The sequence below is a fragment of the Melopsittacus undulatus genome, chromosome 2 (genome assembly GCF_012275295.1).
Source record: "Melopsittacus undulatus isolate bMelUnd1 chromosome 2, bMelUnd1.mat.Z, whole genome shotgun sequence".
Lineage (NCBI taxonomy): Eukaryota > Metazoa > Chordata > Aves > Psittaciformes > Psittaculidae > Melopsittacus > Melopsittacus undulatus.
The window spans coordinates 102455258-102469484 of record NC_047528.1 but is presented as its reverse complement, the minus strand read 5'-3'; the positions used below and the strand labels follow the sequence as shown (position 1 = coordinate 102469484).

The window sequence follows — 14227 nt, the reverse complement described above, 5'->3', positions numbered from 1 at the left end:
GTTAATGGGCTATGCGCTACCCGCCCAGCTGCGGGGCACAGCCGCGGCCCTGTGGAAAGGAGCCTGGCTTTTGTGCTGATCGGCGGGGACCTGAGCCAATCGGTGAGCAGCGGGCGGAAGGCGCGTTGCTCTTTGCAGCCAATGGCACCCTGAAGACGTGAGGGAGGGTGGGACTTGCCCCCCATGGCAACGGCTCTGGGGTAGCGTAGCTCGGACAGGTGGGGTGGGTGGTGGAGTGCGTGATCGTCGTAGGGAGCGGTAATGGTGCGGAGCTGCGGGGGCCCCTTCCGCTCCGACGGGCCGGGCCGGGCTGGGCTGAGGCGAGGCGGCAGTGCCGCCGGCCGCCATCACCAGGTGAAGGGATGAGCTGTGTGTGCAGCCGGGCGGGGGCCGGCTGGTGCTCGCAGCTGCTGCCCCCCGGGGCCTTAACATGCTCCCCGTGGGCTTTCTAGGGGCGTATATTTGTGAAAGTGCTGCCGCCTCACACTGGATGCAGAAAGCGCGCTTTGAAGCTGGTGCTTTTGGTGGTGCTTTCTGCATGTTAGCTTTGCCTGCGCGATTGGCAGTTGAGTGTGGGCTGAACCTGCTGTAGAGCGCTTATAAGATGCTGAGTATTCTGCACTTAAGTACAGGGCTCGCAGGTCTCCCGCACAGGAATCTGGTAGTCGTAGCCTAAGAAGCGTCCCTAGTGTTGCATGAAACCTGTTTCAGTGCTTCAGAGTAAACAGTTTCTTTTTATTTCTTTTTGCATTTGTTAGTATGGTCAGAAAACAAGGTGGTTTTGGACCTTCTGTGTGCACACAGCCACTGCAAAATCAAGACCAGAGTCCCAAATCACAGGTGACACTGGGCAAAATTATTAATGCATAGGGACCTAGCCTTGAATGGGTCCATCTAATACTGTACTCTCTTCCAGTGCCACCCATGAACTAGGAAACAGTAAAAAAAAAATAATAAAAAAAAAGGCTAACACAAGGTGATAAGATGTGACAAATGCATCCTAGTTGATGCACCCTGTCTGAACTTTTCGAGGTTGAGATTTAAATCACTGTCAACATGTCTGCATCCGTTTCAGCTGTATTGGATGCCTTTTTATGGAAGAGGCACATTTGAATACAATATAGTCTTTTGTAGAACTGAATTATGGAAATAATTTCATTTTGCTAGCCTAAAAAACATAAGCTTCTCTCCAGTTCACATGTAATGTGAGATCGTCACTGATTCATAAAGTGTCTGAGAGGAAAATACTGGATTGATCCTGGCATTTACCAGGCATTAGCACTTCCCTTCTCCAGTAAAAAAGACAGGAATTCCATGGTTCACATTTTTATGAGGCCTTTTGGATACAGGCTTCATCTGAAAATAGTTATGTTATTAAAAAGATGCACAGTAATGCTTTGCAATAATACTTAATATAAGTATAAAATGCTTTTTGGAATAAATTCTGGGCTGAATACTACCTCACTTGACATATAAGCAAAAATTTTATTGTCTAAAGCTGAAATAACCTCAGAATTCAGGCAGTTTAACATGACTCAGTAGGGGTTTTTCTTAAGTATTTAGACTGTACAATCAAGGTCTTACTGTGCTAATTAGCCACAAAGTAGCTGGTAATAGAATCCACTTCTTTGATTTCCATGGAGTTGTCAATGCTATGAAGAAATGAACTTCATTTCATGGCAAAACTGGTTGCAGGTGTACCAGAGAAAACCCAATTAAAACAGTGGTGTTTTTATATAATGAGTTTATACAGAAAGAAAATGCTGTTTCATGTGCTGTTTTTCACCAAGTCGTAAGAGATACATGGCTTGGTTTTGTTACGCAAAACTTCGTAATACCATCTTGATACAGAACTGCATGTAGCTACATGTAACTGTATGAACAAGTACTGTAAACACATTCTTTGTGCATGTGTTTGTAGGTAAATGATCAGGTAAAGAGAATTAACTTTTTTTTTAATGTTAAATTTCTGTTTGGTTCTAGATGAAGATTCTTCATTAGAAGACATGCACATCATATGGGGCTGTACTCATCATCTGAAGTCAAGCAAAGAGGAATGCCAGGTAAGAATTTTTTTAACTATAGGAATGAAGATCTGAAAATATTAGTGTTTGAACTGCAGAACCTGAACATAGAGAATTTGTCAAATATATCTTACAATGAAAAATGAAAGAGGAAAAAAATTTGTTGAAATTGTGCAAAACTGTCTGTACAGTGCTTCAGAACTCTTATGTGTTGGGCTGCTGGCTCTAAGAAGTCCTGCATCCAAGATCCTGAAATCTGACATTTCATAACTAGATAATTTTTCCTAAAAACACCCACCTTAAAGTATAATAGTGTTGTTCTCACAGGAAAGCAGCTTCCTCATACCCTCCTCCTTTTAAACTGACAAAAGCACTCTTCATAAACTGACAAAATAGTTCTCAAATTAATTTGTGAAGGAGGAGGATGATTCAACTGGTACAGAGCTGGACCCAGTCATTTGGACTGTTAGGCACTGATCCTGCAGACTGGTAAATCAGAGAAGTCATTGGTGGTGGAGACTGACAGAAAATTAAGTGTCTCAAATGCACAGATGGGTGTTAAAGGAAAAGATAAGCTATACCAATAAATGATTCGCTATACTAATATATGTTAGAGTCTCTTGGTGTCCCAAGTCTGCTGGCATTCCAGAAAACGAAAAGTTGATGGCATCATCTACAGCTGTGAGAGTATGGGAGGGTATTTTTTAAAATTTATTAAAGGGCTGGTATCATGACTTATAAAAAAAAATATTACTGGAATTATTTAATGCTAACGAAAGCATACACATGCCTTATAAAAAGATCTGGAAGTATGTATAGGTTTTGAAAATAATAATATAGTTGCATTTCAAGTTGGTCTTTGAAGTCAACTCAGTGGGAACTCATTTTTGCAGCGTCTTTATTAGCACTGGATATCCTGTGGCTGTTTGTTTCATTATGAGTTTAAAATCTGATACAGATGCAAAAAATGTTAAAGGAATGAGTGATGGTATCAGTTTTGATACTGACAAATTTAGTATTTGCCACTGTTTGGAGTGAAAGTACTGCCAGTGGTCTAGTTTTATAAGAAAAGTTTGGTTTAATAATCAACATTTTTTTTTGTTTGCTGTATGTAAAAGACCAGTACTTTGTGTACATGGTTTCATCTTCCCCTACTGTGTTGAAAGATGCTATAAAATATGCATAGAAGCATAAATTATTTTTGCCATGAAAACATAATTGATGCGCACACTGCTGGCTCATGTTCATTTTCTCATCGACCAACACCCCCAAGTCCTTCTCCGCAGGGCTGTGCCTGGGATTGCTCCAACCCAGGTGTAGGACCTTGCACTTGACATGGTTAAACTTCATGAGGTTGGCATCAGCCCACCTCACAAGCATGTCAAGGTCTCTCCGGATGGCATTCCTTCCCTCCAGCGTATCAACTGAACCACACAGCTTGGTGTCATCAGCAAACTTGCTGAGGGCACACTCAATCCCGCTGTCCATGTCACTGATGAAGATGTTAAACAAGACTGGTCCCAACACCTATTCCTGAGGGACACCACTCGTTACTGGTCTCCAGCCGGACATTGAACCGTTGACCACAACTCACTGAGTGCGACCATCCAGCCAGTTCTTTATCCACTGGGTGGTCCACCTATCAAATTGATGTCTCTCCAATTTAGAGACAAGGATGTCGTGTGGGACAGTCAGAAGGTCGAAGGAGGTGATCCTGCCCCTCTACTCTGCTCCCGTGAGACCCCACTTGGAGTATTGTGTGCAGTTCTAGTATCCTCAACATAAAAAGGACATGGAACTGTTGGAACAAGTCCAGAGGAGGGCCACGAGGATGATCAGGGGACTGGAGCACCTCCCATATGAAGACAGGCTGAGAAAGTTGGGGCTGTTCAGCCTGGAGAAGAAAAGGCTGCGTGGAGACCTCATAGCAGCCTTCCAGTATCTGAAGGGGGCCTACAGGGACGCTGGGGAGGGACTCTTCATTAGGGAGTGTAGTGACAGGACAAGGGGTAACAGGTTCAAACTTAAACAGCAGAGGTTTAGATTGGATATAAGGAAGAAATTCTTTACTGTAAGGGTGGTGAGGCACTGGAATGGGTTGCTCAGGGAGACTGTGAATGCTCCATCCCTGGCAGTGTTCAAGACCAGGTTGGATGAAGCCTTGGGTGATATGGTTTAGTGTGAGGTGTCCCTGCCCATGGCAGGGAGGTTGGAACTAGATGATCTTAAGGTCCTTTCCAACCCTAGCTATTCTATGATTCTATAATCTGCTGTTAGGAAATGGAGTTTTGTTAAGATGTTGGGGTTTTTTCCTTTACATCAATATATTGGATTTTGATCCTATTTAATTTTGGGAAATGAAGATAATTGTCAAAAAGACACTGCATTGTGGTTTGCTGTGCTTACCAAAAAACTGGGTTGGAAGACAGATCTGAAAATTTTGGAAGTCCATGGTGCTGAAGGAGTCATTTAAGTGTTTGGTGTTAACCAAGTGCCTCACTGTTTATAACAGCTATGTAATACATGCTTATAAATACCTCTAGGAATGTAAAATAATACATTATGTGGCTGGCTGTCCAGGCTAGTAATGGAAGGATTGATGGTGAGATAGATACAGAAGAAGGAGTGATGATAATAACCAACCAGGATCTAGCAAGCAGGGTTAAAAAAACCAGAAAGAACAAAACGACACACAAAATCCCTTGTGGATGTTACAACAGAGCCTGCCGTTAAGTTCAGCCCCTGCCCGTGCATTGTTTGGTCAGATTCCGAGACATAATTACTCCAGCAGTGTGCTGGACCTTGCCCCACCAAAATTAATATGGATGTTGTCTGGCATTAACCTAGTTGCAAAACTGGGATGTAACATTATGTTGGGGATCTAGGTGCTGTGGGGAGAGAGGATGTCTTCATTGAAAATGTCACTTATTTGAAGCCTCAGAAACTCCAGGGGTGCAGGAGGAGGGGAGTGGGGACCTTGCTTTTTGTGTGTTATATTGACAGACTCTCCAGGTATTTGGAAAGCTGCTCTTCACTAGTGACTAAAGAACTATTAATAGTGTTTGAATCTCTGAAATATTTTTGTGTCTTGAATAATTTAAGACAGTGAGTTTAATCCAGTATGATCAAATATGGTATATTTTAAGCGTATGGTGCACACTTATTTTTGTGGTGTGTATGGTGCCAGGTATGACTTAAGACAGGATGTTGAGAAACTTTTTGAGGACAGTAACATGAGGTCTTTTTGCTTACTTGTCTGAAGGAAGATGAATTTCCAGAATTGTAGCTAAAATGCTCTTACATGAGTTGAGAACTACAAACCCTGTTCTGGCTGCCTTTTTACATTAAGGAGTTTTTGGACCAGTACAATGCTTTTCTGTTGCATTAAACTGTGGCTGGGAAATCTCCTCGAGTTATGAAAATTTATTTGAGGTTTACTGAAATATGCAGGTTTTTGCTCTCAGTGGATCAATCTTCTTGGGCAGAAGGAGACACTGGAGTATATTACCTTTTAGTATAGGTGGCTTAGGGACTTCCTTTGGAATTTAATTTTCTTTGCCCATTTTGGTTTTTGTTCCAAAATAGACATATTAAAACTTGAAGAAAAAAAAAAACCCAAAGCAAATCCTGACTCTCAGCAAGATTCCTTTGAATCAGACATTTTCATTTCTGTGTTATGAGATTGAGCAATACATCAAATACCAGTTAAGACAGGTACTACTTTCACATCTATATGTACTCCTGTTTGTCTAGCACTGTTATCTGCTGGACTGCAGGGACAGTATAAGTTCCTGTTTCAATTCCCATGGAAATTCTATAGCTTTATGATAGGATCCACTCTGGGGTGGAGCTTTGTTATAGGTTTCCCTGGACCTCTACTTACAGTGAGCTCCCTAAAGAGCAGAAAGGCTTTTCAATTAAAAATAAATAAATAGAGTAACTTAAAGAGGAGGGAATCAAAGTTCAGACAAAACAAGTAGACTTGATAAATCCTGTGTGTTCTTGTGGTGTGTCAGGCTTCAGTTTAGTTATTAGGCTTGGTTTCAGTGCTGCCTGGGTTTCACACCCCCTAGCCTGTAGGAAGAGTCTCTTTGCCATTCCTGTGCTGTGGTGATACCTGTCTGCTCCTCTGCATGGAGCCTGTTGTCTCTATAGCACCCTTTCTTAGCTTGAGTGGTAGAAATCAAAATGCAGATAATCATAGATAATTGTAAAAGGCTTTTGTTTGTATTTCTGCTGATCAGTTTCTTTATAGTGTGTCTTGTATGAAGGTCTACACCAGTTTTAAGGTCTTTTACTTGTACTGAGGAGTTTTTCAGTGGTTTATCCAATTTTCATCTTTCCATTACATTGAGTTCATTATGGGCAGAGATGACTGTTAAAAGTAAGGTTCAGTTTTTGCTGAGGGATGAGGGAGTATAAAATATTACTGCCCTTTTGGGTTTATTTACATCAGGCTCTTAATTACTTTATTGCCTCTTAGAGGTATGTGTGAAACTTGTCTGCCTTTTGATCTTCTTGAACTACAAAACCTGCTGTGTTACAGGTCCTCATTATTTGAAATTCCCTCTGCTCTGGTTTTTTTTTTTTGTAGCTATTCCTTATTTCTTCCTAATAATTGCCATCAAAAACTCTTGTCTCTTTAGTTCATGAAATGCAAACCAGATAGCTTTACATGACTTTGGCAACTAAGGAATGTCATTTAACTATTTAAATGAGGTTTACCCTTTAAACAATTCCATCTTGCAAACCTCCACTGAAAACAGGCCTGCAAAATCTTCTGGTCATTGACAGGCCAGGGACCATGACCAGCTTTTCACAGCTATTAATGTCGACCTGTGCACTGTGACAGTTGTTCCACTGAACTGTTGTTCCTCTCCTGAGCAGATTCATGAGAAACATGATATACGTGAGTATATGGACCATATAAGTAAAATAAGGTGGACTCATGACTGCTCATGCTGAGAAACAGCTTGGGTGTCCAGTTTGCTTTCTCAGCAGTCAGGGATTTCTGAGAAAACAAAAGCCTCAGCTATTTTTTAGGAAAGAATAGCTCTAATTCTCCACATGCTCTAGTTTTCATTCTTTGAAGTGTTTGTACCTGGGGAATATTTTGTATGTATTAGATCTTGGTATCTTACATGTTAAGAGCTAATGTCCTTTCACAGCAAAATACTTCCATCAGTTAACAGTTTTTCCACACAAAAGCTCTGTCCACAGGCAGTTTCTCCGCTACAGGGGGAACTAACACCTGTGTTACAATATTCTGTGCAGCAGCCGTGGTGCTTCTACTGGTACAACAGGAAAACAAATGCAAGAACTTACAGCAATCATAAGAAAGTAATTCCCAGTGTGCAAGAGGCAGTGTAAGATTAATGCTGAAAGTTTTTTTCCTTGATGTGAAATGAAGTAATCACTGGTGCTTCCACTGATTACTGGTAGTGGGTTTTACACTGCTGAAGCTTTTTGTGGTAGCAAATGAAACCTTTTGCACGATTCCCTGAGTGTGTGGTGGTGCCAAATGCCTGTTTCAGTGCTGGAAGGTGATCAGGGAGTGTAGCACAGCCCATTTTGTGTTCCCTGTGCCAGGAGATGCTACAACAGGATTCTGACAATTTCCAGACACAGAGAATGGGTCACTACTAACTGTGGAAGTACCAGTAAGCCACAGCAGTAGTAGGTAGTTGTGCTGCTGGGCATCCTGCTTTCCAGGTGAGATATTAAAACAGGAGTCTGACCATTCTTCCTTGCAAGAGCATTAGCTTAATTCATTACAGATCCTACTTTTGGACAATTTCTCCTTATAATAATTACAGCATTTAAACATAAAAGTAAGTAAGCGGTATGGTCTACCTCAGAGGTGGGTAAAGTGACAAAGCATTGTTTTCAGTTACAAGGCTGCCTTTGGGTTTTTTTTTGATAGACAAAAGATCATCTTCATGCAGTTCCTGAAGGCACAGCAATACAGACCATATTTTTGAATCTACTTTTGAGAGGTTATAAAGTAAACCTACAGAATGGCCTGAGCTAGACCTACTTCTGTGACTGAAAGGGAGTATTTTAGTTAGCTGTCATGCCTTTGTATCAGCTGGTTTAGATGTGTATCAGGTGTTTGATACATAAAGCATGGATTCTGTTTCACTAGTAAAATCCAATTTTTTAATTTTTTTTTCCTTTGTTTCAGAAAGACTAAAGTACTAGAATAGTTCATATGAAGGAGCCTTCCTGAACAAAATGGATTCTGGCTCTGGCACTCTGACTGTCAGTGCCAAAATCGTGTGAAGCTGCAGCATGTCCAGGAACAAGGCAAGTGAACTGCAAAAATAATGTAAGATTCTATAATAGTCTATAAATAATTTTTGCATATTGTGGCATTGTATTAGTGTGAAATCTGACATGTGGACTTCCACTTTCCCCTTCAATTGCATCCTGACTTTTTGGGATTTTGTCTTGCTTAAAGCTACTTACAAAGGTAAAAAAGCCAAAAGAATCACAACACTGTTAAGGTGGACTGTGATTCTACTGTACTTTGACCATCCAGCCATTTGTGTAGTTACTCTAGGTATGTACAGCATGCAGATGCCACACTTAAAAGCCATTCTAATCTTCTGTCATTTAAATGTGAATGTAAGTAGGAATCTTTCTTCCAGTGTCATATGCAAAACAATAGTGTTTCTTTTCAGTTTACATGACAACAGACAGTTTTTGGTATAAACTTCTGGCTGTGCTGAAAACTGACACCAGCTTCAAGCTTTGTATGTCATTTTAAAATCAGAATTTGATTACGGATGATTTGGTTTCATGAAAGTGGTTGTTGTGCATCTCTCAAAGTTGAACCATGGTATATTTGATTACACTATCCATAATTGTTTCAAGACTTACCTAAGGAAAAGTTTGCACAGAGAATTTCCAAAGCTGACTTTCACTGGACTATTGTATACAGTAAAATTTCCTAGTGCTACTGTCCTCACAGGTCAGCATCACCCATTCTAAGTATTCATTTCTTTGAAGTCTTAATGCACAGAGACATCTGATGTGTCTTAGTACAGCAGGAGTTTCTTCAAGCTTGCAATGAGACAGCTGTGATCGCCCAGTACTGGAGAAGAGAGTTTACAGCAGGTATGTTATGTTTTCATCAGAACAGAACACAAACAGTACAAATGCTGAACATGTACTTTTGTGGGTGAAGGACAAATTTCATTTATTAACACAAAAAATTTTTCAGGAACTTTTCTTTGTAGAAATAATGTGGTATTTGTGGAGTGAACAGAATACTCCTTTTAATTTAAGCATTTCTCATGGTCTTTCACTTTTGTACAGAATCTGTGGGAAAGTAGTAAAAAATAGTATGTCAAGAGACTTTTGTGCACACTAAAGTGTGTAAAAGAAGGGTGGTTCCTGCTTTTGAATGATTTTCATAAATCTAGATAGTTTTGCTTCAGTTGGTTTTTAACTCCCCTCCCTCACCTATGACGTGGAGAACACAAAGGTGGCCACCCCAAGCAGCACTATTTCAGCTAAGTTGCATTTCACTCACAATATATGTTTAGCAAGATGCAGAGACAGATCAGGAAACAGCAAGTGCTCTGTATTACAGAGCTGGCTGTCCCACTTGACAACGGTCCATCTGGAGCACTGGTCAGCTAAAGCAGGGATGCTTGCAGGCACACTGGCACACATTTTCTGGACATGTCTGCTTGTAATGTTACATTTGTTTGACAAGCAGAGGACTAAGCCTTTTAGCAGTACTAGAATTAAGATCAAACAGGGGAAAGCTTTGCAAGCAAAAGCAGCTTCTTTTTAGTAACTGGGAAGTAGCCCTCTACCAGTGCTGTGCTGACTGGGGGGTAGGGAAGTCTCTGCATGTAAGCAATGGGTTATGCTGGACAGGAGTCCAACTTTCTCATTACGTTGACAGGAGGGCAGCTGCCTGGTGCTGTGCCTGAGCCTCTTGTCACACAGCAGTCCAGACCTGACATTCTGCTTGCAGCCAGCAATGCCAGGGAAGCTCTCTCCTGTCAATACCGATTGCCCCTGAAGCAGACTCCAGCCTGCAGGAGGGCTCTGACAAGTGTCAGTCTATTGCTTTTTACCCTCAGGGAGATGAAGCAGGGACCAGCATGTCCTCTGTGGATGGCTACCAGGAAATGGTATAAGGTCAGGGCATAAACCCTGTTGTAATATGGCAACTCATAAATTACCCTTGCATTTTCCAAAAAACAAATGATTTAGATATAGGGCAGGTGTTAAATGCAAACATACCAAGTAATACGTATGTACAATTTATTTAAAATACTTTTAAACATACATATAAAACCCCATCACTATTTATACAGTCTAAGTTCTAGCAACATATACAAATACTGAGCAACTACAATACATGCTGAGGTAAGAACATACATTCTGGGAGGATACTCAAGCCAAACAAGATTGACGTACATTTGATATCCACATGTCTTCACATGTAAAAAAGAGACCCATTAAATGCACCTCTGTTTGTATTGTACACAGGAGAATTCTAATCTGAAATGTGTCATACAACTTAGATTTGGGAACCAGTATTTACAGTTTGTGGCATACATTTTAAACCCAACCATTACACATTCAAACTTGGTTAACCCTAGCAGGTAACATTTTCAAAGTTGACAGCAGGGAGCAAAGCTTGGGACCAATTTCTTTCAAAACAGGGACTTAAATTCTTAAGAACACCCATTCCTGTTAACAGCTCATGCTGCCCAGGTAATGAAACTGCACTATGGTTGTTCATAAAATAAACCCCTGTAGAGTAACTGTTTAATTCTGACACCATCTTAGCCTACAGTATATCCACAGTTCTACTGTACCTGGCCTACAGATACTAAATCCAAGAGCATTATTTATTTTTATGGTAGATTAACATTCCTAAGCCTGGTACAGTTTGAAAATGCAGTGCTTTCTTAACTTGAATAAGTATGTCACAGCTTTCAAATAAAATCAGCTCAGATAATTTCAAAGTCATAGTTGTTGCTGATGGACAAGAACACTTACTTACTTACCTGTTTAGGCAAGACGACAGATTGCAGACTAGCACTATCAAGCAGAAAAAATTGTGCTATTATCAAAACACAAATTCCTAGGAAGGAATTGCTTTTTCATGAATGGGTCGGTCCTATATACCACCCTTACTTACATTCATATTTAGGCTTAAGACACCCAATTCTAAACAAACAAACAGAAAATAATTCTCAATGAATGAGAATCATCAATGAATTGTAGAATTAGGCTTTAAGGCAGCGCAGAGTATGTAGTAACACATTCTAGCTGTTAATAACAGGCCACAAGTAATTTTGTATTACTGAGTTTGCATATAGCTCCTATGCAACCAAATCTTTAAGGGATAAGGCAGGATACCGTACTGGTGTAAGACAATGGTGGCAGCCTTCTTGAACAGTAGCCAAGTTTTGATCTGATTCTTCTCCACCTGATTTAAGGATTCAGGGTGTTAAGTAAGGCTGACTTGGCAATTACTGTACAGAAACAAAGAGTAATCACTGAAGTCCATAAAACTGGGCTGATGTGTAGGTAGGGGGGGTTTGCATGGACAAATTAATTCAGCATCCTCCCAGCTGTGCTGTTACAATAAAAATAAAGCATTTTTATAGTGGGTTTTTTTTCTACTACTTAGGTTCAAAAGCTGTGCTTTGTTTCTAACAAGACAAAAAAATGGCAAATATGACATTCAAATTGTTTTCATGATTATCCAGCTAAAACTAGTTATCCCAAATAGAAGACTGACCCCAAAGTTTTCATAGCAGAGAATATTCAAAGGACACAAATTCCATGTAATGCTTTTGAAATGGACAGACATTCTTTGGAACAGCACTGGTTCTCTTGTGGAGGTTTTGGAGTCTTTTATACTTCTAATAAGAATAATCATAAGACAAGCCCTAAGGCTAAAGTTTTTCAGTTGTGCTAAAACATACCATATGTGCTAAATGTGTGTATGACAACACAAACTGTGCACCATTAGAATATTTGTGTGCTTCCTTAAGCACTCACAAAACTATATACATATCTTTCTTTGTATATAAGCTCACGTCGTAACACACAGCAACAGATACTCTGGTGCAGGCAGATTGGGGGACAGAGGGAACCTTTATAAATTTGGTCACCCCGAACACCTCTGTCACACTGACCCTTGGGAAAGCCTAAATTTGAGGCAGACACTATTCAGAATAGCCTTTACTTAGTACAGAAAAATGTAAAAGCAGTTGCCATGCAGTTTTCTTGTATGGTTTTGTGTCTCCTGGCTCCCTAGGAAGGAACAAGACTGAGGGGCTTAAGGAGATGAGGCAGAAAACAGATTGTACAGGCAGCAGGTTCTAGTTCTGGAAGGTGAATGAAAATGGTGGGAACCTTCTGAGGAACACACGGTTGATGATTCCTAATCCTGTGAACAAAAGCTGAAATAACTTAATTCAGAATCAAACCCCTGTTATGCCATGGAATTAACAGGTTTTTTGCCATCAGTCCTGACAGTAATTTTTGAAGTCCAAAGTTGTGCAGGCATTAAATAAAGTAAAATGAATTTTAGACACCACAGTGCTTACATACAGCTCTTAGAAAGTCAGAAGCTTTGGGTTTTGGTCCCATCAACTCCCCCACCCCTCCACAGTACCATTAGCAAGAAATTACTGGCTTTTGTACTTTAAACTGTTTCTCCCAATTTATCATTCACATCTATGAATTACTGAAGCTAATCTTGAGGAGTTCTTCTCTCATGTCTGACAGACAATTGTACAGTAGTAATAAAACTGTCCATGGTTTTACAGGAGACAAGCTGTTAATTATATGTACAGCTACAGGAAAGGCAGGTTTAGCAGCTTTCCTGACCTTGAATATCACATCTTTTGGTTCAGCATTGTATTAAGACTAACAAAATCAAAACAATGCCATTAAAAAATGTAACTGTCAGCCTTATGTAATTGGCTTTTAAAAACAAGCCATCATTCTACCTTACTCATGAGCTGAGTTCATCCTTACTCCCAGTGGCATGGGCCACACTCTGTGGTACCTGATACACCAATTCATCAGTGGTACCTGGCGCTGGTTGCCCCTTGGGTGTATCATACAGCACCTGTGCCGAGGATGTGCTGTCTGTCCTAGATAAGAGTTTATTGCAAGTTCCAACCAGTGAAGGAGCTTGATTCCCTGCAGTTTTGAAGGTGGAAATGGAAGGAATGCCAAGAGGTATGTTGGGATGGCTGGACATGTCCATGATAATGGGAGTTGCATATTCTGGTCCAGTGATAGGTAGTGGCTCAGCATAAGCATGATAAACTTCTTGGATGGGTGAACTGTAAGGGTCCAAATCAGCGTAACTTGCTTCTTTTCCTTCCTCTGGTTTAAAGGTGGATCTCTGATGAAGCGTGCCAACAAGTCCCCCTACCAGTGGCTGAGCATACTCTGTGTTGCAAGTCCCAGCAAAACAAAATAAAAATACACTTAAAGGAATTATGTTTTTGCAGTGATATTAAATACAACCTATCAGTCAGTAGCATCACAGACATTGTTATCTTAGATCCAGTCAGTGATCTGTCTGTCTGCCAGTGGCAACTGCTTTGGAAAAAAAGAATCATTTCACCCAATACATAAAGCCACTGGGGACAGCTGCAATATCCCAATTTCTTAGGTTTACACTTCTTCCCTTGTGAGGTGCAATTTCCCATGCTGTAAATCTGCTTCAAAACAAAGTCAGTTTTTTGAAGAAAAGTGAGAAACCTGCTAGCTGGGTGAAAACAGATCAGGCAGAAAGAGAAATGGACTCTTCATTTGGGACTGTAGTGGTAGGACAAGGGGTAACAGGTTCAAACTTAAAACAGGGGAAGTTTAGATTGGATATAAGGAAGAAGTTCTTTACTGTTAGGGTGGTGAGGTACTGGAATGGGTTGCCCAAGGAAGCTGTGAGTGCTCCATCCCTGGCAGTGTTCAAGGCCAGGTTGGACAGAGCCCTGGGTGACATGGTTTAGTGTGAGGTGTCCCTGCCCATGGCAGGGGGGTTGAAACTAGATGATCTTAAGGTCCTTTCCAACCCAGACTATTCTATGATTGTATGTAATTCTCCCTGCCATGAAGCCGTAACTCCTGCATGCCTGCGCACTGCCACCATCAGTATGTAAGCACAGAACCAATGGCAGTGTCAGTCGTCTTCCCTTAATGACTGG

The 14227-nt window shown here is 40.8% G+C and overlaps 1 protein-coding gene and 2 long non-coding RNA genes across 3 annotated transcripts in view; 2 read left to right on the top strand and 1 right to left on the bottom strand.

Annotated features, from left to right (window-relative positions):
• Positions 1-238: 238 nt before the first annotated feature.
• LOC117438405 (uncharacterized) lies at positions 239-8337 on the top strand. The gene is made up of 3 exons (XR_004550768.1): positions 239-354; positions 1984-2063; positions 8209-8337. It is a non-coding gene; the product is annotated as an uncharacterized lncRNA (long non-coding RNA).
• A 76-nt stretch (positions 8338-8413) lies between these two features.
• LOC115946910 (uncharacterized) lies at positions 8414-13517 on the top strand. The gene is made up of 2 exons (XR_004080920.2): positions 8414-9143; positions 13415-13517. It is a non-coding gene; the product is annotated as an uncharacterized lncRNA (long non-coding RNA).
• The window catches only part of DCBLD2 (discoidin, CUB and LCCL domain containing 2), a 46403-nt gene continuing 42469 nt past the window's right edge, over positions 10294-14227 (bottom strand). The window contains exon 15 of the mRNA XM_031051252.2: positions 10294-13469. Coding sequence (XP_030907112.2) covers positions 13024-13469 — 446 coding nt within the window. The 3' untranslated portion in view covers positions 10294-13023. The remainder of the gene's footprint in view (positions 13470-14227) is intronic.